General features: G+C 33.2%; 1 protein-coding gene across 2 annotated transcripts in view; it reads left to right on the plus strand.

Annotated features, from left to right (window-relative positions):
* The first annotated feature begins 2,910 nt into the window (after window positions 1-2,910).
* Window positions 2,911-25,547, plus strand: part of LOC104899261 (sugar transporter ERD6-like 16) — a 75,713-nt gene continuing 53,076 nt past the window's right edge. For both annotated transcript variants that reach the window (XM_010686419.4, XM_010686422.4), the window contains exons 1-15: window positions 2,911-3,111; window positions 3,204-3,266; window positions 18,263-18,352; window positions 18,431-18,490; window positions 19,138-19,203; window positions 19,292-19,357; window positions 19,704-19,779; window positions 19,868-19,932; window positions 20,009-20,101; window positions 20,239-20,319; window positions 20,476-20,560; window positions 20,689-20,735; window positions 20,821-20,883; window positions 20,972-21,031; window positions 25,258-25,311. In XM_010686419.4, coding sequence (XP_010684721.1) covers window positions 2,953-3,111; window positions 3,204-3,266; window positions 18,263-18,352; window positions 18,431-18,490; window positions 19,138-19,203; window positions 19,292-19,357; window positions 19,704-19,779; window positions 19,868-19,932; window positions 20,009-20,101; window positions 20,239-20,319; window positions 20,476-20,560; window positions 20,689-20,735; window positions 20,821-20,883; window positions 20,972-21,031; window positions 25,258-25,311 — 1,128 coding nt within the window. In that variant the 5' untranslated portion in view covers window positions 2,911-2,952. The remainder of the gene's footprint in view (window positions 3,112-3,203; window positions 3,267-18,262; window positions 18,353-18,430; window positions 18,491-19,137; window positions 19,204-19,291; window positions 19,358-19,703; window positions 19,780-19,867; window positions 19,933-20,008; window positions 20,102-20,238; window positions 20,320-20,475; window positions 20,561-20,688; window positions 20,736-20,820; window positions 20,884-20,971; window positions 21,032-25,257; window positions 25,312-25,547) is intronic.

Raw genomic sequence — 25,547 nt, forward strand, 5'->3', positions numbered from 1 at the left:
TAAATATATTTATAAATTATATACATTAAAACTTAATAATTTTAATAACAATAATCCTAAAAAAATAAATAGTAGGTTTTAAGTTTCTAACTTTCTACCTTTTAATTTTTTTTAACCTATAAATATTTTTTTACCAAATTCATAGAAATTCCGGCCCAACCGGTCCGGACTAGAATTTTCCGAGTTTGGACCGGACAGGTTCGGCAGACCGGAATCCTGAAATTCGACGGGCCGAGGACCGAACCGAATCTACGGTCCGGTCCAAATTTCGGTCCGAACAGGTTTATGCACATCCCTAGTCTTGCCTACATGACACATAAGTAAATTTTTTAGCTTTATATAATTGAATGATGATGATAAAACCTCATGACACTTTGTATTAATATATCAATTTCAATGATTGGATGAACTCATTATTATTTTAGAAATTAAATTAATCTGAAAATTTTTATTCCCCTTGAAAAATGGGAGACTTGCTATTCTAGGAAAAAGTAACTATTCAACAGTTAAAATTAACATCACAAAGCCATAAAATAGGATGATTCCGATTTGATTACTTGACATAAAATATATTGAAAGATCAGTTACAGAGGTGCAGGATATTTGAAGCTGAAGAGCTCGTTATTGAACTGGTTTGCTTCTTTGTGCATCTAATATCTTATTGTCTTTGTTAGATTTAGAATCTTTCGTTATGCTATTGAGATATATCCCTTCTTGAATTGACTATATGTTTATGGATAGTGAAGAAGGATCAAAATTATTTTATATTTCAATCAATGAAAATAAAGAAAAAGCTAGATGCAGGTAAAATCAATCATAATGGAGTTATTAAAGGGGAGATTTAACTTCTCTCACATGAACGATTATGTAGATTAGAGTGCAAGATCCAATATGTATATTTTACATCTCAAACACAACTTTCCCTGAATATTTGATGTTTAGACCACCATTCAACCATATAAATTTTTATTGTGTCCAATGCACGCAGAACTAAAGATTTTTAAGTTGTATTCTTTATGTATAGAAGCAATATATTATCATATATATCAATTTATGTTACACACATGCATGTACGTATGTGTGCACGCACATGTATTAACACATGCACGCCCCTCATCATACTCCGTTATGATGTAACATTATAGCTTATAATATTCAGGATTATTTTTTAAAAAAAGATATTGAAAGTTAATACTCTTATGATATAAAGTTATAGCTCAAAAGATTAAGGACTACTTTAAATGAAAAAGAATATTGAAAGTTAATTACTCTTACAAAATGAAGTTATAGTTTAAAAAAAATAAAGGAGTTTTTGAAAAAAAATATATTATTGAAGGTTAATTAACTCGCATACTATAGATATATGTGATTGGAAGAGTGTATATGATAGACACAGAATATAATGTGTATGTACTCTATGATTATGTAAATTAAATTATAAAATTAAAATTTGTATCACACATTGCCTTAAATCAATAAACAAAGGCAAAATCTAAACCTAGTAAAATGAGTAGTGAGTGCTCAATGTTTTTTACAATGGAATTGGCCAGCTATTTCAACCAAAACGATACTTGGTTTCAAATTTACGTATTCATAGTCTCAACTCTCAATTAGGATTATGATTTTGTTGAAAACCTATGAAACATGAACTATAATTACTTTACATTGAACACATGCTACTAGTGATGGCCACTGGTGCGAGCTGGACGGGCCGGGCCATGGGCCGTAGTGGGCTGGGCTGAGATTTAACGGCCCAGGACCGGACCGTGAAATTCATGGGCTGGGCGGGCTGGTCCGTGGGCTGAAAAATCTTGGCCCACATCGATCTGTTACCGGTTTTCACGGTTCGTGGGTTTGGTGGGCTGGACCGGACTGACGGGCCGGCATGAGATTTTTTTTTTTTCAAAATTATTTAATCATTGAAATTATTCATTATTGTTATATAAAATCTGTAAAATGAATTTAAAATATATACAAATATTAATATTAATGAATAATTTCATTATTTTTAATTTTATTGAATTATAATATATGCAATTTGATTAGAATATATACAATTTGATTAAAATATACACAATTTGGTTCAATATTTACTTGGATTGGGCTGGGCTGGTTCATGGGCCGGGTTGGACCGGTTTCATGGTCCGGGCTGGCGGTTTTAGTAGTGGGCTTTAGTGGGCTGGGCTCAAGAAATCTGGCCCACAGCCCACCCACCAATTTCACGGTTCGAGTTGGGCTGGCCGGGCTTTTTGCTGGTCCGGCCCACACGGCACACGAGGTGGGCTGGGTTGGATGGGCTGGATTGGCCCGCACTGTTGGCCATCTCTACATGCTACATAAGACGAAAAGCATATTGTAGCGAGAGGTTATTATTAAAAGTAAAATTGTTACAAATATGACTAATGAAATTATTCTTATTGCTATTTGTAGTAACAGTAACAAGGAACATCTCTAGAAGATGGAAGAAGAACACAATAAGAAGTTTTAGTGTTTAGGCCCGGGCGATGCCCCGGATTTTTTCTTTGCTACAATTTATTAGTAGTTAAATAAGTATTCTCATACTCATTTAAAAAAGTTATCTTATTCATTAATGTAATTCAAACGTTTTCCATTCATATGTGATCATTAATTTTAATTACAAAATCAATAATGGTATGGTGGTGTAAACAATTCTTATTCTTTTTTACTATATGAGAAAGACGTGGATATAATGTTATTGGAAGAGTGAGGGTGACACGTGTCACATATATGTTCTTAGGAACGCCTTTTAATATAGTATAGATTTGATAAGATGCCAAAACATGATGATGATGACGGTTACAATATCTTTAAGTTGTTTTTGTTTTTTTCTTATGCAAAAATATGAAATCATTCTCAAACTTAATGTGCATAAATACTCTAAACCTTGATTATCTCCCCTTTTGGAAGACTCCATTTCATAGAGTCACAAATATGGCAAACAAGAAGAACATAGAAAAAGCTCCATATATTACGAAGAGTGATGCTAAAGATCCACTACTCCAACTTCGAAAAGTCGATGAAGGTTCTTTCAAGATTGTGGTCTTGAGCAGCTTCATCATTGTTACTGGATCTTATGCTTTTGGAACATGTGTAAGTAGAAGTATATAATAATTCTTCTTGCATATCTAAGTGAAATGATGTTGTCTCCACTATTATTGTTGACTTAATTACTCTTTCTTCAGATAGGATTTACAGCACCTGTACAAGAAGCTATATTGAGAGATCTTGACTTATCTATAGCACAGGTCAGTGTTAAATCTTTTATTAATGTTACATATATCTCTATTATCTCTATTATATAAGGAAAGGGCAGAGCAATGGTGTCCTCTTTTGAAATGCCTATTTTACCCCCTTCCCTTTCTAAATTACAAAAGGAATGTCAAAATCAAAATCGGTACTCAAAGAAAACTACCGAAAATTAATTTACAACACTCACTCACAAATCACTTAAAAGAAGAAACTTTACAAATCACTCATACAATTGAGAAAATCACGTTATAAAAATTACGCAAATCACTCAAATAATCGGGAAACTTTATTAAAACTTAAAATGAACATACAAACTAAAACTAATAACCTAGAATGTCAATACATACAAAATCATTTACAAAAATTTACTTACAAATCACTATTCTCAAGAACCATTCACAATTAATGGTGGGTCATGATAAAAATAGATGTGTATTTGTAGTGAAATCAGAATTTAGAAGTTAGAATACAAGCGTTCCGACCCATTTTAGTAGAAGGGCGCGCTATTTGTTTACATCCATTAGTTTGTAAAGGGTTCAATGCAGACTTTGATAGGGATCAAATGGTTGTTCATGTACCTTTATCTTTGGAGGCTCAAGCGGAGGCCCGTTTACTTATGTTTTCTCATATGAATCTTTTGTCTCCAGCTATTGGGGATCCCAAGGGAAAAAATTATTTACTTTTTATAGTGTTTAGAATTTAAAAGTTAGTAATATACTTAATTCAAAAATCAACTAAAAAATTATAATATTAGAAAGCATAAATAAATTCAATATATTTTCTATTTTGTTCATAGAATTTAACTTTGAAAAGTAAAAAAAAAAGACAAAAATAATGGTGAGAGGCTTAAGTGACATAAACTAAACCAATCAAATTTTGCAACTAAAAACAATTATAGTTCATATGTCTAATGTTCAAATTTTCACTCTTATGCCGAAGAAAATCGATTTTCTGTTTTGAAAAAAATTAAAGCACGCATCGCGTGCAAAAAATTCTAGTATAAGCTAAGGGAGGAGGTGTGGTGTCCCCATTCGAAATGACTAGAATACCCTTTAATAAGTTAAAATAACGTTTTTTATAATAAATTTAAAAATGAGAATCAATGCAACTTGCCATATGGAATAAGTCAAAAATGGAATATGCAATCACCATTAATAACTTGACTAGATTGACACAATTAATTAGAATCTTCAATTAAAAAAAAGTTTGTGATATATCCAGATAACATAATACTTCGTATTTATAAAGTTCAAAAAATATGATTTATATTAACATTTACAATCATTAAAGAACTATATTAAACCAGTTGACAAAAAATTATTAAATCTCAGCCAAAATTTCTAACAGTGAAAATCGGTCACCTTTTAATTCAAAAAGATAATATCTATAAAAAAACCTCAATAATTTAAATTCCTACCAATATGCCTATTCATACATAAGATTGTCGACGCACGCATCGCGTGCATATACGGCTAGTCTTTTATATAAGACAAGGGGTGAGCTACAGTGTCCACCCTTCAAAAAACTTATATATTTTTAATGTTACAAAAAATAATAAATTGAAAATTTTCTTAATTCTTTCTTTATTTATAAATATGGATAATAAGAAAAGTTCTACATTACCAAAAAAGGAATACAAAAAAATGGGTAAAAAGAGGAATCTGACAATCGAAAACAAATGGATGACAAAATCAATTTTTAAACGATTATAAATGCAAAAAGTTACAGAGATTCTTATAATCTAAACTTTCAATTGCAATAACAATTTCAAATAACATGCATTAATAAACCACAAAAGAATTAATGAACTTACATAATATTATTTTTTAATTTTTTGGGCTCACAATCAGTTAAAATAATAAATAATTAAAGAAATAAACATAAAGCATTAGATAATTTTAATTTCTAATTATTTTTTTATTGAAGCACTACTCACCATATATGGTTTGCCTAAATTAGCCAGTGGAATTAAATTGAACTACTTACTCATAAAATACTCATATAAATATATGTATTTTTTTAAAATTTAAAAAAAACATAACCTAGATCATTGTTTAAAAGGAGAGTTGTTGAATTATCTACCAAATAAGATAACATATCGTATCTCGCTATAATCCTTTCTGGAAAACATTACTTTTTTACACTAGAGCAATGCAAATAAAAAACTTCATAAAGCTCATCAATATTCACGATAACTATTACATTCTTAAATTAATTTTTAACACTTTTTGATATTCTATTACTATTAATATAATATGGTATGCGTCGCGTAGATATTGTACTAGTATTACTTATTGAAACATATGCAAATAAATAGGGTTATTTGTCAGAAACCACCTTTTAAAATAGGTTTTTTTTGTCAGAAACCACCTTTTAAAAAATTTTTTGTCAAAAGAAACCAAAAAGCAAAATTTTTTTGTCTAGAGAAACCAAAAAGCAAAATATTTGTCAAGAGAAACCTCAAGCCACTAATCAATGCTTAAACTTCAATTAAAAACATTAACCTTTCATTTTTAATATAAGATGTAGTTCTCTAATCTAAACCAAAATAATACAAAAATTAACAATAAGTTAATTACCCCAACCCAATACCACCACCCCAACCCAATCACCACCACCCCAACCCAATAATTACCACCTGAACACTCACCCCAACCACCCAAGACCACCTACAGCCCACCCCCCCAGCACCACCCCACCCCTCGAACAACCCAAATCGAACCATCAGAACACTCACCGCCACTCCCCCTTCTCAGCCATCTCCAATGACTTCGAACAAACACCACGAACTGCAATCAATTACCCCATATAACAACCCCATGAACAATCACCGACCTTCGACACAACAACCGTCGAAGAACCACCAATCACCCAAAAGCACCCAAATCGAACCAACAACCACCATTTTCAAAACCCCAATTTGAGCATGGGTGGGTCGATTTCGCATGTGGGTGGCTCAATTAAGGGTTGGGGTCGATCAAATTAAGGATGGGTGACTCGAATTACATGTAAATGGCTTGAATTCGGGATGGGGAGGCTCAAATTAGGGTGGTGGAGGCGAAGTGGTGGTGGTTATTGTGTAGCTTGGTGCTGGTGATGGGAGGCTCAAATTGGTTGCAAGGGGTGGTGGCGCTGACTGCTGTTGGAGGTGGTTGGTCTTGAGGTGTGTATTGGTGTGTGAGAGGATGAACTTGATTGAGTGGGTGGATGTGGTTGGTGGTGGTGTGGGAGTAAGTGGAGGTGCTTAATTTTTGTTGAGATAAATTAATTAAACTTGGTTAATTAAGTTAAAAGCACCAAACAAACCTTAATCAAAGTCAACACATATTAAACAATGGTCAAAACGTCATTAGTGGCTTCAGGTTTCTCTTGACAAAATATTTTTGCCTTTTGGTTTCTCTTGACAAAAAAAATTTTAAAAGGTGGTTTCTGACAAAAACCTTACTTTAAAAGGTGGTTTTTGACGAAAAACCAAAATAAATATGATGTTTCATAATTGGATATGGCTGGTATAAGTCATAGCTAGTCACTCCTTTTCACAGACCTATGATCTGATTTGACCAAGGAGTATACAGAATAGTTGGGTTAGGGCTCAATACATCTACGGTAAAAGTAACACATGAACAAGCGATAATTCAAAATTTTCTTCTGTTAAAACTTTTGACGACAAATTTCTATAAAGAACCACGAAAAAAAAGAGTGCAGACTTTATTTATCATGCATCTGAAAGGTTGGAGAAAACTTAAGATTTCCATTTAACCAAGTAACGTATTTATACAACCTAAGAATTAGAGGATAACTATTAGAGCTGTCAGTTTGGTTAATGAACTGCTGGTTGAACTAAACAAACTGAAATTTAAACTGAATTAAACTGAACTGGGAGTAACTCTAACTGAAATCAACTGAAAAATGCTAAACTGAAACTGAAATAAACTGTAAATGAAAAACCAAAACTGAACTGCAACTGAACTGAAACAAACTGTAACTGAAAATAACTGTGAAAAACTGAAAAGTTGATCAATCAACTGAACTGAATATTTAACTGAATTAACTGAAACTGAAACTGAAACTGAACTGAACTGAAACTGATTCAAACTGAACTTTTTTAAACAGATTTTTAATTGTACACGAACCGAATTCACATATTAGCCAAATTCATGATAATACCTCCAATTCACATAGAAACACAGAAAATGAACTCACACTGTGTCAGCCTTTAATATACTTGAGCGTCAGAAAATGAACTCACACTGTATCAGTCCTTAATGACAGAAGTCATAATTTTTTAAAAAAAATCAGCTACATCCCTTTAGTCTAAGAGATGCAAATGATTTAAAATTTTACTTAAAATCTAGAGCAATTTTGAGGAAGATATATACACAAACCAAGCATAAATCAACAAATATGCAAACATAAAATCTCAAATTCAAAATTTGCAATTGAACATGGGTAGATCTATCTACCCAAGATCAAAATCCTTGGTAATTACATTCACTCATTACAAAAAATGATAAACTAGATCTAAAAGTTACAAAAAATCAAGAACAAAAAATTGCAATGAAAACAATAACACCTTTAACTCTTAAATTCTGTAAATAAGATTTGGTTATTTCTGCATCACCAAACTTCAAACTTGCCAAACTTTTGGATATTGAAGATAAAAGTTGCAATCACTCATTAGTAATTCCATTTGTTCCTTCTTCATCAACATCATTCAAATATGGGAAACTTAATTATAGTAAAAGAAGAAAAGAAGAGTAAAGAGGAAGAAAAAAAGAAAATTAACGATGAAGGTAGTGCTTTTAATTGAACATTTAATTGAAGATTAGCAAAAGCTTGATCAGTAGGGACAAAAAGGGTAATTCCAGCACCACCTTCATCTTCTTCAAGCTCCTGAATTACCCCTGAAGCTAAAAGCATGGAAGCAACTACATTAAAATCATGACCATCAATTAACGCTCTAGTAATATTCAACCCAGATGGAGGTGGTCGTGTCTCCGACGCCATCAGACCGAAACCGTACGGAAACTGTAAAAAAATCAACGGTGAAGATCGAGAGATTAAACGACACCATGTTAAGAGATAAGATATTACAAGAAAAAGAATTGTTATTAGGTTGGTGAATAGAAACGATATCGTCTGAAGGGTTGAAGCCTTGAAGGTAACATTTACAGATCCGAGGTTGTCACGTGCCTTACCAGTAGTTTGTAAGAGTGTAGTAACGAGGTTTCCAGAAGGTGGGGTTTAGCGGAGATCGGAGAAAGTAAGGTATTGAAGTAAAAGATGGTAGCAGATGACGTCGGTGAGAGTGGACGGAGAGTAAGAATGGAGGAAAGAGTTGGGTACATCAAGGATGGTTAAGGAAGTACGGTGAGAGAGGTCGGAGGAGATACCTGTGGTTGTTAAGAGGGAAGTGAAATCGGAGGTGACCAAATTCTGGCAAGAATGGTGGAAGGAGGGAGCAGCACAGAGAATTATGATTTTTAGGTTTGGCAGTTTGGAGGAGAGATGGAAGAAGGTAGTAGGATAGGAGACGATCTAACGGTTCAGTTTGTTTTATGATATGTATCCAACGGTTAATATTTATGATCCGTGTGCTTTGTGTTGTTTTCTTATGGGCCTTGATTATGATGATCTAACGGTTTAGATTTTGCCCATTAGATGATTTTGGATTTTTCCTTAAGAAAACAAATTATCCTACCAAATTATTATTCATAACAACTAATCTCCATGTTCTACATCCCTAAACCCCAAATCGCATACCTTATAACGTCATATTCGAATAATAGTATAATTATCTATAGTAGTAATCCCATATCCACTAATTGATCGTATATTCGTAGTTAATATATAATACTCATTATTATTATCGTTCGTTATACTATTAGAGCATATTAGGAGTCTATACTCATTAATAATCAATCGCGTATTAGTTAGAATGATTCTAATATTATTATATCGTATTAAAATATTTAAGTCTACTGATAAAATAGTTTGTTTATAATCACTATATACAAAGTCAAGACATATAGCTCAAGTAGATATTATTTGTTTCAAAATGTATTTCTCATAAAGATGTTTAACTCAAATATTGTATTGTTATCTTAATTAGCCTATCAATTACTATTGACACATTCATTTAGTATAATATGTAATTTGAATCATTTAAGGAGTTTTTTATCTTCATGAAACGCATTACACTCGAGGACGATTATATTATCATAATGATTACCCACTTACATTGACTAATCTACACACTAATTCATTTGTATTACTCTGTGTTTATACTAATGTATACTAGCTAGATGTAACACATTGATCTATACATTGTCTATATACATTGACATATAGTCGAAATGTAATACATTAATCTATATACTAATCTAGTTTAGCCTAGTGATTACCCCCTACATTGGCTTCCATCACGTTATACTCGGATTTTGAAAGGTTTGCCAAAATATTTTTCCACAAGCGCTTTATAGCGAACGAACACATCTTTTGTATCAGATTTGCGTTTGAGAGGGTTAAATCAAATGTATTTAGAGAAGTGATCAATGAAAATAACGTAATATTTAAACCCATCTTTAGAGTAGAGAGGAGTAGTCCATAGATTAGTGTAAACAATTTTAAGTGGACATGTGGAAATAAGAGTAGATTTATTGAATGCTAGTTTATGACTTTTGTTACAATAGCAAGCATTTGCAGTTGAAATTGAAACTACTAGAAACATCAAGGTGAAATTAAAACACTATTTGCTTATGGATAGCAAGAGATGGATTTCCAAGGCGGTGGTGCCAGTCAATAGCCGACGATGTGCGTGTGGAGTAAGCAAGGATAGGCTTGGAGGAAGCTAGCTCATAAGATGCCATTTTTAGTATGACCTTGGAATAGAGGTGTCCCCATGAGGCGATCCTTTAGAACAAAAGAGTCATTTGAGAATTCAATGATAATATTATTATCAAAGCAAAGTTGTGAAATAGAGATCAAGTTGTTATTCATAGAAGGAGCACAAAGGACATTAGATAGAGTTGTTTGAGAGGAAGTGGAGAGCACAAAAGAGACAACATGAGAGATGGGAATACCCTTACCATTACCTATAATGGTTTCCTCAGAGCCATCGTAAGGATGATGAAGTGAGAGATTAATTATTGAGGTCATTAGTGACATGATGAGAGGCACCCCAATCAAGGAGCCAAGAGGGGGGAGTTAGATGAGGGTGTTATGGTGGCGGCATGGACAATGGGCTGGGTCGAGGCAGAGGAGGAGGGAAGCGTGGGTTTGGCGTTATGGAATTTCTCTTTGAAGCCAGGACAATGGTAGAGGGAGTGGCCATGAACGTGGCACCATTGGCACTTACCTCGGTAGCCCGAAGGCTTGGAGGAATTGGATTTTTTGTGATGGTGAGAAGTGGATTCGGGGGAGGAGTAGGTGCGGGTGGGCTGGCTGGGTGTATCAGGGGTACGGGGAGGATGGTGGGTAGAGGAGTAAGGGTAGGTGGTGGTGTAGAGAGTAGTGGCAGGGAGAGGCGTGGGTGTTGGAGTGGTGGGGTGGGTGAGGGAGACTTCGTGGACCCAAAGCTTTTCATGCTGTTCATCAAACGAGATGGGTGTGTCGCGAGCTTTGATTGCATCAATGACAAATTTGAAGTTGGGATCTTGGATACCATCAAGAACACGTTCAATGAGATCTTCGGGGGTGATAGGCTCACCAAGAATGGCGAGATGGTCAGCACAAATGCGAATTAATGGCATTCCTGTAGGCAGGGATATCACGAGACCCTTTGCTGATATTGTGGAATTGGGCCTTGAGCAGTTTAGCATGGCAACGTGAATTACGGGGGAAGGTATGAGCAAGGATATCCCATGCTTCCTTGGTCGTGGAGGCACGGGAAACAAGGCGTACGATGGGGAAGTCAAGCATGCCAATGAGAGCACCAAATAAGAGTTTGTCTTGGCGCACCCAGGTGGCATGCGCAGGGTTGGGCGTGGGAGTGGAGTTGGACAAGGAACAAGGACGTGGGTATGGTGGTGGGTGGAAGAGCATATGAGCCATCAAGAAACTTGAAGAGTCCATAACTAATAAGGGTAGCTTCGAGTTGAAGATTCCAGGAGATCTAATGGTTGAGAGGGTTGCACGTCATTGGTTTGAGAGGGCTGCACATCATTGGGGATGGTGGAGGAGGCGATAGCAGAAGGAAGTAGCTGAAAAAGCTAGAAGGAAAGTGTAACACCCTCGCTGACCCGAACCCTTCTTTATTCGATAAAACTCGGGTTTTGGGGGGGGGGATTAATTCATGAGGGTTCGACCCGACGGGTAGTGCTACCGTCGCACTTATCTTCTTGGAAACAAATACAAGACTAAATTAAAGTATACTAAACTAAAATTCATTAAACCCTTTTTTTTTTTTTTGCTAATTAAGGTAATATTATTGCTTTCCAAACCAAACACCCAATTTCCCCAAGGGCAAACAAACCAACTAGGTTGGACCCTTTACCCAAGGGGAAAGCCATATTACATCACCAAGTACAAGCTAAGTCAAACTCCTAAACCAAGTTTGATCTGCTCTAGACACTTTACTAGGTATAACTCTAGTAATACGCATTTTCAGTTCAGCTTTTACAATTTTCATGGTGCTACTAATTGTAGGTATACAATGATTCCAGTAGCTGGAGTTCCTACAATTCCATATCTGATACAATATAGCTGCAATGCCAGCATTAAAAACTTGTTTCTTAAACATAGACAATCTGCTTCTTCTGGTCCATCTGCATAAGTGCAACAGATCCTGTGTATCACATTTAATCCCCATCCATTGCTTGAGCTGAATCAAACATGTCTTACTATATACACATTGAAAGAAGAGATGATGATGACTTTCATCTTGAGTACCACATAATAGGCATAATGCTGATCCACTGATGCCTATTTGAGCCAGTTTTGCTGTAGTATTTAACTTCTGCTGAATTGCCAACCAATATATGAATCGATGTTTAGGAGTGCTAAGTCTATTCCAGACACTCTTAGCCCACACTTGCTTTGTTGTTCTCCTTTCATTTTACCATACACTTCTTTAACTGAGTATTGCATCATGGCTTGTAAATCAGCTTGAGTGTAGAATCTTTTCAATTTTTCCTTGATTCCACAAATAGATCTCCAGTACCAGCTAGCTGTAGGTCCTGGGACATAATCCCACTAATCATCATCTCTAATATACACAGCATTAACCCATTTTATCCATAGGTTGTCTTGTTTGGTAGAAATTGCCCATACATACTTTCCCAAACAAGCTATATTCCATAACTTCACATCTCTGAAGCCTAAACCACCAGCTTCCTTCTTGGTACAAAGCTGTTCCCATGCTATTAGCCCAGGTTTGTTACTGAAATACTGTTCACTCCAAAGAAAAGCTCTGCAAGCTTTAATAACATCATTAAGTGTTCTCTGTGGGAGAAGGAAAACCTGTGCCCAGTATACATGAAGACTGAGCAGAACTGAATTGATCAGTTGACATCTAGCCATATAAGAAAGGTGCCTGGAGCTCCACACTCTTATTCTTGTGGTTATCTTGGCTGTCAATACTTCACACTGTGCAGTAGTGATTTTCTTAGAGTAGATGGGGACTCCAAGATATTTGAAAGGTAATGAACTCCTTTAATCCTGATGCATCAATGATCCTTTGGACTTCCTGTTCCTTCATTCCACATGTATACATAGCAGATTTTTGTACATTTGCTCTCAACCCAGATGTGTTAGAGAACAATTTTAAATGCCCAATAAAGGATACAGTGAAGGATAATCACCTTTGCAGCAAAGTATAAGATCATCTGCAAAACACAAGTGAGTCAACCTCATTGCTTTGACTTAGGATGATACTGAAACTTATCAATTCTGCTCATTTGCATAATACCCTTGAGAGGTATCCATGCAAATCACAAAGAGTAGGGGAGACAATGGATCTCCTTGTCTCAATCCCCTTGATGTTATTGAAAAATCCCTCCATAGAACCATTAATCATCAGAGAAACATAGGTACTTATGCATTGCATTACTAGTTGTATAAATCTAGCTGGGAATTGCAGATGAATAGCATTTCTTTCAAAAACTCCCAATTCACTGTATCATAGGCTTTCTGGATGTCTATTTTTAAGATGCAGCTTGGTGAAGCCTTCTTCCTCCCATAACTTCTCACTAAATCCTGTACCACCATAATGTTGTGAGCTATGTATCTTCCATGTATAAAGCCCCCCTGATTCTCCATTATTATATCAGGTAAAATCTGTCTCAGTCTCCCACATAGGACCTTTGTAACACATTTGTATATTGTGTTGCAACAAGAGATGGGCCTGAATTCCTTCACACTCTTAGGGCACAAATTCATTAAACCTTACAACCAAGTAAGTTGTTCATTAAACATTACTAATACTTAAGAGTTTCAGAGTTCCAACGGAAGCTAATGATATGCTAAGTGGATGACAACTCTAAATAATCTAGGCGATAGCAGAAGGAAGTAGCTGAAAAAGCTAGAAGGAAAGTGTAACACCCTCGCTGACCCGAACCCTTCTTTATTCGATAAAACTCGGGTTTGGAGGGGGGGGGGGGGAATTAATTCATGAGGGTTCGACCCGACGGGTAGTGCTACCGTCGCACTTATCTTCTTGGAAACAAATACAAGACTAAATTAAAGTATACTAAACTAAAATTCATTAAACCTTACAACCAAGTAAGTTGTTCATTAAACATTACTAATACTTAAGAGTTTCAGAGGCTAAGTGGATGACAACTCTAAATGATCTCCCTTTTGTTCCCTCGATCGATCACCCACTTGCACAAATATATTTAAAAGAGGCAAGAGAGACAAGCCCCCAAAAATCAGATAAACTAAGTAATTCCAACTCCATCCCGTAAAATACTTAAGTTTAAAATACTTTGTAAAATAGTAGATTAATAGTTTTGGAAGTCGTAGCACATATACAGATATATACATTGAATAATCATATCATTCATTCAATCAATCCAGTTATTCAAGGAGAGGAAAGAGAACGCCAGTAAGCCGGGGTAAACCCTTGTAACTTCAACATTGTAGACTGGGGCGAACCCCTATAACCACCTACTTCAGCATTGTAGGCCGGGGCGAACCCCTGTAACCACCTACGGATATCATAATGGCCATAATAACAGAGTCCCTAGTGTGCACACCCCTTCTACTTGGATCACAACAAGATAGAAGAAAGACAGTAACAGAATAATCAGCATAGTAACCAGAGAACGTGTAGGGGTCGTTGAACCACTCATACAAGGAAACCTGTTCATCATTTCCCTCCGATATTTCACTTTACGTGATTAACATCTTATAATTCAAGTCATCACATAAATCACGTGCACATTTAAGTCATCTTGTTCAATCCAGTGTGAACATATTTCAATCCATCATAATCTCAATCCATTCATAGCGGTTTCAATAACTCATTTCATAAACACAACCGTCACTTGAGTTCATTTATCACTTCAGATTCATAATCATTTCATTCTCACAAGTTCTTACCAATTCCAACTTTCATAATTTCCCATAATAATAATAATAATAATAATAATAATAATAATAATAATAATAATAATAATAATAACAACAACAACAACAACAACAATAATAATAATAATAATAATAATAATACTAATAATAATAATAATAATAATAATCGTAATAGTAATAATAATAATAATAATAATAATAATAATAATAATAAATAATAATAATAATAATAATAATAATAATAATAATAATAATAATAATATATAATAATAATATAATAATAATAATATAATAATAATAATATATAATAATAATAATAATAATAATAATAATAATAATAATAATAATAATAATAATAATAATAATAATAATAATAATGATCATAGTAATATAATAATAATAATCATAACATTATTAAATGACATTAAACGATTTTAATAACGCTATAATAAACATCTTTGTCTTATCGTACATCGTCCATAGTCATGATTCATAATCGAAATCCATAATCGCTTGTCCATTTTGTCATTCGTATTCATAATTCGCATTAAGCCGATGATCCATAATTATAGTCCATACTTATAGATTTAATAAGTACATACTCACGTAATCATTTCGTTTTACACTAACTGGATCTATGTTTAGATGGACATCGGAGATTACCTCGTTTCGCGTGCCCAAAAGTTAAGTTCACGAACGGATTAACACTCTTGATATTCCTCGTCTACGAAATCGGAGTCTACAATAAGTATTAACCAGATCTAAGTTAGTTCCTAAATAACCCCTTTTATAAAACAAACGATTTAAAAAACTTAAAGAAATTCTTAATGATCTTTAAGAGGGTTCACAAATCAAGTTTATGATTTTCAAATTATTTATGAAATCATTTTAAGTATTCACAAAAATTACTTCAACTTAATTTTCAATAACTTAAACAACTATTTTAAATAGAAAACTAACTTTATTTTACTCCTTATTTTATTTTAGAAAATTAGGGAACATTATGAAAGTATAATAGATTAAGTTTACAAAAACATAGTAACTTAATAAACTAGGCTAATTTAGGAAAGTCAAAGGTTTTGGTTTCAAAAAGTAAACAAGTAAAATTAATTGAAACACAAATAAATTAAAAGGATAAGGGAACAAGGAGGTTTTTTTAAAAAAAGAACTCAGTTTCTTATACTGAGAAACGAACTGAGGAAAGCGTGGCTTCAAAGTTCCTAACAACGTTAATGTATTTTATTTCAAGCCTCCCCTCTCCTTTTCTCTCTCTAAAACCCTAGCCTCCCTTACCCCTTCTTCATCAATTAGGGGGCTGCCATGGATGTTTTCATCCATGGTAAGCCCCTTTTTCCCTTTTATTTTCAGTTTTTAGTTCATTTTCTTGTTTGTTCAATAAATTAGTATCTCTTTATGAGATTTCTCAAACCCTTTTATGAGGTTTTTAGTTTCTGTTTTGGAAATCTCCTTCTCCCCCATGGGAGTTGTGAGTATGGTTCTTTTGTTTTTAAGTATGAGAAATTATTCTCATTGGTTGAAGTTCGAGATTCAACCTGAAGAATTAGGGTTTCACAACTTCTGTAAAATTATGGAAGACTATTGGAGTACGTTCATCCCAAAATTTCCGCATCTGCAGATCGTATGCCGAACCAGAGCGAACTCACAGATTGCATTGCTTCATATGAAGATTTTTATTAATGCAAAATTAAGTCAAATCTGCGATGTTTACATTTCTAGGGTGATATGTATTTCTATTAGAATTTTATGTTTTTCAGAAATGACCTGTAAGTGCCGTTTGGCAAAATATTAATGAAATCCCTTTTCTTTCTTTCAAAAAAAAAAAAAGAAACGAACTGAGGAGGCACGGAAGAAGGGGAGGCGAAGGAGGAAAAGTGGTGCTGGTGTTTTGGGCGAAGTCCGGTGGCGGGAGAATGGTGGTCGAGCAGGCAAGGACGGAGTTTCAGGGGGGTAGGTTTCGTGGTGGCTGGGCGCGAGGGTCGAAAGGACGCAGCAGAGGTGCGAATCAAGGGGGGGTTGTGGCTGGCGATTTGTCGCGGTTGGGTGGCGACATGGTGGTTCGAGGGTGGTGTGGTGTGGTGGGTCAAAGGTGGTGCGGTGGTGAAGACAAGCAGAGGAGTTAGTGTTTGATGTTGGATTGAAAATTTCTTTTTTTAACTTTTTGAAATCAAAAATCTGAAATTAACGAAGAAGATAAAGGATTGAAGGAAACCTTTTGAGATTGTTTGCTTGAGTAATTTGGTAAGTAAAGTTCAGTATTTATAGGAGATTTTGGTCAGAAATTTAGAGCTTTGGTCAAGTTTCATTAATGGTGGAAGTGATGTGTGAGGGCTATGGTATTTAGCTTGAAAATTTGTCCTTAAAATCTGATATTGGTAGACTGAAATCCAATTCTTTACTGACAAAGGCTGAATTTTGGGTTGAAAATTTGGTTCTTTTGAGCTGGAATTCAGACGCGAGAAAAGGGAGGGAGATGAAGGAAGAACATCAATTTTTCTGTTTTTGTTTCTTTTTATTTTGTTTTTATTTTAACTTTTCTTTTTGGCTAAGAGACATGTGGGCTATGGACTTGTATTTGGACTTTAGATTACTAATAATGGATGGACAACTTGTACAAAGATACCCACAACCAAAAGTAAAAGGTTTAATTATTAGAAATAATAAAATGAATAATAAAACAAGTAAATGAATTATTTTAAACTTGTTAAATAAATCAAAACTAAATGAAATCACTATTCTAATAAACATATTTATCAAATAAAATCGCATCATCATACAATAAATTTAAGAAGAAATAATATTGAATCTTAATAAACAATAAAATAACTTTGAAAGTTTGGGATATTACATCTACTCCTTCTCAAGAACAAAGTCCGTCCTCGAACATTAAAGTTAAATGTTTAATAATAACGAAACTTTGCGCTTTGTTAGTATTACAGAAAGTGACCTGCTTTAATACCATGAAAGGTTGGTGAAAACTTAAGATTTTCATTTAACCAAGTAAGTATACAGCCTAAGAGTTATAGGATAGCTATAACTAACAAGAAGAAGACAAGAATTAATTTACACGAGTTGCAAAAGATAAGAATGAGAAACTAACTAACTAAGCCTAATATTGTACAGCTAGCTAGAGATAGAAATACAAACTAACAGGCCATATATTGTTATAAATAAATAAAAAAAAAAAAAAAAAACAAGGGACTAAGTCAAGACTTATCTCTAACATCATCCAATTATAGGTGTAAATTCGATTTAGATAATAACACTATCTTTTCTATAGTCGAAAGTAGATTGAGCATTTGAAGAAGCTTATGAGACCAACATCTTCATCTAACAACAAGAAACAATTTATTTATAAACTGGTCAAATTAAAATAGTTTTAGTTATTGTCAAAGATGCTTTCACTACTTGCCCAAAGCTCAATTATTCTTCCTCTTGTATGTAGTTTTCGTTCTTTGGTTCTATACTAAGTGTTGGAGCAACAATTGGAGCAATCACAAGTGGCCATGTTAGCGATTACTTTGGCCGAAAAAGGGTAACAAGTTAGTTCAATATTGGTTCTTACAACAACATTTGTGGCAAGTGCTTAATGAATTATTTGTGCAAACCTTAGGCGATGCGGATCTCTTGCCTTATTACTCTTATAGGATGGAGTGCAATATACTTCTCAAAGGTGCAAACAATCTCCTGTTATGTTATCTTTAACACTTTGTCTGGATAGGAGAAAAGGGAAGGGAAGGAAGGAAAAGTTAACCTATCAGTTCCCTTGTTTGGACTTTGGAGGAAGAGAGAAATATCCATTTTTCCTCCCTCTTTAATAAACATCATCCTTCTAAATTGGAGAGATTTAGAGGGAAAATGAAGCTCCATATACCGACTCCTTTGTGTCTCTTCCCTTTCCTTTGCCTTCTATATTGTTATCGAAACAAAGGATTCAATTTGTTTTTGGATATTAGGAAATGGAGAGGAAGGGAAGGAAGGGAGATGGAGGGGGACAAGTTTCCTTGTTTACATAAGGGATTGGGGGGAGTAAGGGGAGGGAGTGGAAATTAAAGATCCATTTTGTCTCCCTCTTTAATAAGGATCATCCCTCCTTAATTGTAGAGTTTTGGCATAAAACTAAAGCTCCATCTCTCATCCCTAGCCTTCCCCTTCCTCATCAATGGTTCCTCTTCCATTTTTTTCTCTATTGCTATCCAAATAAAGTGTTAATATATATATATATATATATATATATATATATATATATATTACTCAATTCTTTTGTTTCAAACGATTATACTTATCTTATCTTCATTCATACACTTTTTTGGAGAAAAGGGATCGACTTCACTAGATGTAGGAAGGTTACTCACTGGTTTGGGCATTGGGGTCTTCTCCTATGTGGTATGCTTCGTTAACAATATTGTTCCTTACTAAAAACTTGAAATCATAAGAGAAAAGAGATGATATGGTGGAATGAACACATGTACAGGTGCCAGTTTATATATCTGAGATTGCACCTACTAGCATTCGAGGTGGGCTCATTGCTCTAAACCAGGTACATGCTGTAAAATTATATAACTAAGATATTTGAATAATTTTTTTTTTTTTTGTCATATATGTTCCTACCTAGTGTGGACCTGTGTGGTTATAATGGTGATCAATTACCTCTATATTTATCCCTTATAGCTACCTAGAGTATGCTTTTTGCTTATGTTTCCTTATATCTTTAGGATCTTTAAGTTTCATGGGCGCATTGTTGTCTATTTTTATGTCCTTTTACTTGAATTCATCTCAAATCCAGCTAGTTAGTATGTCAATAATGTGAACATTCTAAAGTAGGATAAGAAGAGTACATACTGTTACTAAAAATAAATCTTAAAACTTTTGAATGTCGTTTACAGTTGATGATTGTTCTTGGGATATCATGCACCATGCTGTTAGGAATAGTTGCTACATGGAGGCAACTTGCTCTTCATGGTAAAATGTTAAACTGATTATAATGCCTATCTTTTTAGTCGGTTTCACAAAAAGTCTAACTGAAATCTCTTGATTTTCATTTTTGAAGGCATTTTACCTTGTGTTGTTATGCTTTTCGGGCTTTTGATAATCCCAGAGTCTCCAAGATGGCTTGTAAGTGGACACTCTTACTTATCATAACATAAAATTATCTTCTACTATTCACATGGTATATGCCTGTTGTTCGTAGGCAAAAGTAGGGAAAAAGGATGCTTGTGAAAAATCTTTAAGACGACTTCGTGGAGAGGATGCTGATATATCACATGAAGTTGCTGAAGTTCAAGTTATAACTCTCAACCTAAAACCCCCTTCAAAAAAAAATAAAACCACATTATTTAAATATTTAAATTAATGAATAAATGTTTAGATTTTTGTACTTGTATAGCTAGATATTGATGTTCATAATATTGTTTATGGCAGGAAAGTCTAGAAATTGTGGAACATCTTCCAAAAGTTGGGATTCTAGATTTGTTTCAAAGGAGATATATACCTTCATTGACTGTGAGAGCTAACAAAATAATGCGTTAGTTATTTATAATATTCTCTGATATATATATATATATATATAATATATATATATATATATATATATATATATATATATATTATATATATATATAATATATATATATATGATTATTCCAAATATTATCTCAGGTTACAGTTGGGCTTATGGCATTTCAACAATGTGGAGGAGTGAATGGTATTGGATTTTATACGAGTGAAATATTTCTTGCAGCAGGTACTTCGAATAGATTTATATCATTCATATAATATGATTGATAAATATGTATGTTAACTTATGTTTTTTAGACGTTATTCTAAAAATCACTTTGGAGTAAAAATTTACGTCCTATATTTTTGTTGTAGGGAACTCTTCAGCAAAGCTTGGACTTGCACTCTATGCCTTCATTCAGGTTCTTCATTTTTCAAGTTCATTTCAAGTGGATTGGCTTGTTGTTAATTTAGATTCTGTATTTACTACAATAGTGAATTTTGCAGATTCCAATAAATATTATGACATCAATTTTAATAGATAAAACAGGAAGGAAGCCTCTCATATTAGTAAGTCATATATATATATATTTTTTATGTCATTTGTGAGGATGCAGATGGAGTTGCAATCAATCAAAGTTTGACTTTTTAATTGCAGTTTGCAACATTAGGCACCACATTGGCATGCCTTCTAATCGGAATATGCTTTTTACTTAAGGTAAATGTGTAGTATAACATATTAGCTCTTATAGAAGTTAGCTTCCACAACTCGAATCCATAACTTAATGAAAAATTGACAATTATAGAGGGATGACTTGGACTCATTAGTAGAGTTTTGTCTTATAATTTCTTGAAGTATAAGTATGGTTAATTAGTTATTTTTGGTGGAAATAAATCCTTGCCTTTTATTTAAAAAGCTTGTATCTCTAGACTCTATTATTTAACACATGGGGCATCAAAAAGTAGAAACAGAAATTAAAAATATATAGGGGGATAAATAATTGTTTCTTTTGAAGAAAAAGAGGAATAAAAAGTACCATATATAAATAAAACAATAATTTTTTTGAAAAAATAAAATGCAAAGACAATTCTTCTACATAATTAATGTAATTGTTTATATGCTTTTGCATGCATTATATGCATATAAGGCTAGTCAGAATATGTGCATGGTCGAAGGTTTTTTCAGGCTTTCTAGAATAGATGTTTAACTATGTAGAAAAAGAAGACGAAAGATTCACAAACTATATTCCAATTGAATTGGAATCATTAAAATAAAGCAATTCAAGGATATCAATTCAAATCCTATCTCTATTATATAATGGAAGGGGACAAGAAAATGTTGTCCCATTATGAAAATATTAAATTATCCTTAGTGATTTAATGGACTAAATAAAATTATATAAGTTTTTCTCTTTTCTACTTGTCATTCTAAACAAGTCAAAACTAGTATATGCATCAAATATTTTAATCAAAAAATAAATGGATAAAATATTTTGACCTTTTTTACAATATAATATAGAATACAAGACGTCCACATAAAAAGTCTAAAACACTCATTACCTTTAATTGGATACTCATTAATTCAGTCAAACTACCTCATTATGTCTAATTTGATCTGTTACCTCGCCGGAATTGATATCAACAATATAGATTTCTTATGACATGTGTTGTTCCTGGTGATGGTTTGTTGTAGTGGTGCATGAAGATTGATGTGAGTTTTATGTTAAGGATAATGATGTTACACATAGTCGGATGATGAATCTGTAAATCAGTAAAATTGGTTCTAATTACTGTTGTAGCTTTGTTAGTAATATCGTAGAAGATTAGATTCTTAAGCAAGGTTGTTTTAAAGGTTTAAAGCAAGTAAGTAGTGTATAATAAGAATATAACCATGGAAATTGAGTTATGGAGTTGGTGCATTTATTTAGGAAGCGGTGATTATTCTTAAAAGGATATTGATATAAAATAGAACTTGCTCGTTTAGTTAACTATTAATTATGAGGTTCTAATTTGATCTATGGGATTAGGATTAGTTTATTATGTCACTAAATCAGAGATGTTAATATAGTAATGTAGAAGATTGTAATAAGAATGTTAGTTCAATTAGTTTATTTATAACTCGGTTCTTGCATGTTATGGTTGATGTTATTGTGATAATGATTTACTCATAGCTAGAATGATTTTCTACTATTGGTTCATTAAGCCCTAAGAAGGTGTCATTTCGATGAAAGCTTACACTAAGATGTATTAATGGATGAAGAGAATTAGTTTCTCAAATGGATTAAAAGAATTAGTTTTTGAAGTAGGAGAGTATCTGATTAGAAGTGTTCAATAGTGTCCCGGAAGAATAATTATTTTAGTAGACTTTAAAAGTGTATTGATGAGCTATGAGAATTAGTTTCTAAAAGAGCATAGTTTATGATTGAAATCGTTCAATGAGTTGAATATCTTATGAATTAGACTTTAAAAGTGGACTGACTTAATTAGTAATATCACATGAAGTTAGAGAGAGGTTTAACTAATTACTAGTAATAGTATAAAAAGTATGAAAATTAATTTACCTTACAATGGATTAAATTATGGAGGTTTTGGTTATAAAAGGGATGTCAATATAAAATATGTATTTGAATTAATATACTAAGGTTATATCGATTGTTTATAATTCACAAAGGAGGATAGTATATGAGATTACTTAAGTGTGTATAACCTCGTGGATTACTTCCATGTAGCCTCGGTTATATACTTATATGGTGGTGTAATCTAATCAGAATGGAATAGACTCATTTCATAGGGTTATAATTGATTTTGTTGATTATATGAATTAGATTCCGACCAATGTTATAGTATGAACAATATTTAGTTACCTTGAAGTAAGCTTCGTGTCATGAGCCTTAAGTTATCGAATTCGAGTTACTCTCAATATATAGCTAGTTCATTCTAGTTAAGAGATCTATTGTGAGTTTTGTGGTTATTTCATAACCACTATCAGTGTTGTTGAGATAAATGTAAATTCATAATTATGAAGCGTAAGAGAGTATTATAAGTTATTTATATATATGCAAGAGTATGAGTTGGCGTAGGTGGTTCAGTAACTTTTTCTCACAACCTTTGTTACTTTATTACATTAGCGAATTAATATATCTAAATTCATCTCACTATTAGTCTTTCATATTTTAACTGTTATCATAACTCGGATGGAGTCTATAATAGAATAATAAGTTTTAAAATTAAAGCACGCATCGTGTACAAACACGACTAGTATTTATAAATTCAAAGAGGTATAATATAGTCACTACTTAGGGTAAACATAGCCCACAAAATATTAAGCGATGTCATAGAAGAATATCTATATAATATGATGGGAAATTTTACTTACTACCACTATACTTTGGGCTCTTCTGTATGGTACCCGAAAAAACTTTGATTACACATAGCAGCACAATGTGTTAGTGCTAATGTCTAATATAATAATGCTTCGTTAATATTAAACGTTTAGCACCTTTTTTGCGTCAAATGTTAGTTGCTACACTTGGTTTATTGACTTTGTTCAGCTAATTTGCATTAAGTTGGCAAAAAAGAAAAAGGAAATCCTATGTATTGAGTGTTGCTATTCATTTTGGGTTCACTCAAGCATAACAATAAGAAAAAACAAAAGAAAAAACAAAAGCAAAATACATCACAACTGCAATTTTGACAATCAAATTGAGAAATTCCTCATTAATCTTCACTTGCTCCTTCACACTTCTGATTTCTTCTACCAAACCATCAATAATGTTGCTTCCTTTCTTGAAATTAAATGTCATAATATTATCATTTTCAACCCAACTAATAACACCACATCCTCTACACTTATAATATGGTCTCCAATTGGATTTCTCACTATTAATAGTTTAATTTTTTTAAAAATGTTGTGTCCAATTCATAATGTAATAGTGGTCGCGGCAGCGAAGGAATATTGGTACTTTGGTAGTGTATATGGCGGCGTTGGCAGAACAATATTATTTTAGTGGTGCATGGATGTAGAGATGGCGGAAAGACTGTACTTTGGTGATGATGTGGCGTGAAAATTGGACCTATGGTGCCTTGGTGGTGAAAGTGAGAGAGAAAGAACAAAAGTATTACTGGTTTTAGCTTGTTGGAATTTCAAATGACAAACAAAATAATGTCATTTTCTAATTATTCTTTCTTGGGTTATTTTGTATTTCTCTTGAATTTGGTCCAATTCCTTCATTTCAAATTATTGGGTTCCCAAACAATGGATTATACATAGAAGAAGAGAAAGAGGATAGGGAGATGTCTACAGGACTAATGATATTCCCATACCTGATATTGGGTAATTGTCCAATACCATGACATTTCAGTTTTTTTTATGACAAAAATTAATATCAAAAAATTATAGATCAATTTTTTTTTCCATATATGTTTATTTGGGAATTGTTAGTTGAAATATGGTTAATGTATTAGATGACTAATATATCATATCTAAAGACCATCTTATCATATCAGTTAGCTATTATATAATATCCTAGCTGCATCTAATCATATCGAGTGAATGTTATATTATATTGTATAAAGTTGCTAGTAATATTACAAAAATGCCATGGTATGGGACAAGTTGTCTAATATCGAGTATACGAGAATACTTTCTCATGTCTATAGTAAGGACCTCGAATAAGGGTGGGAAACGTGAAGAGTACTAGGAAAGGGTTTGAAGAAGGGGGCAAAATGTGAGAAAAGGAAGGGAAAGTCAAAGTTAGGTTGGATTTACCCCAATTAAAGGTGCTAAACGTTTAATATGAATGGAGCATTATAGTAGACATTAGCATTAATACATAGTGGTACTATCTGTGATTAAAAAATTTTTGGGTACCATATAGAAAAGCACAAAATACAGTGGTACAAAGTAGAACTTTCCTAATATGATTTACCATCTATTTCTCGCAGGGCTATGGATTGCTACTAGAATGGGTTCCATCTCTTGTGGTACTTGGAGTAGTGGTAAGAGAAATGTCTAAGATTTTGTAACATGTTTTCAATACTTCTTTCCTTTCTTTTTAAATGTGACATTTTACACTATTTATATATTTCACTTTGACCATCATTCGTGACTTATACGTGAATAAAAATATAGTCATGTAGGATATTGTTAGGTTCGTCTTAATATGTATTTTTTTTACTATGTTTTTATAATTTTACAAATATAAAATTCGAGATATATATCCTCAAAGTTTTGC

Source organism: Beta vulgaris, chromosome 7, assembly GCF_026745355.1.
Source record: "Beta vulgaris subsp. vulgaris cultivar EL10 chromosome 7, EL10.2, whole genome shotgun sequence".
Classification (NCBI taxonomy): Eukaryota; Viridiplantae; Streptophyta; class Magnoliopsida; order Caryophyllales; family Amaranthaceae; genus Beta; species Beta vulgaris.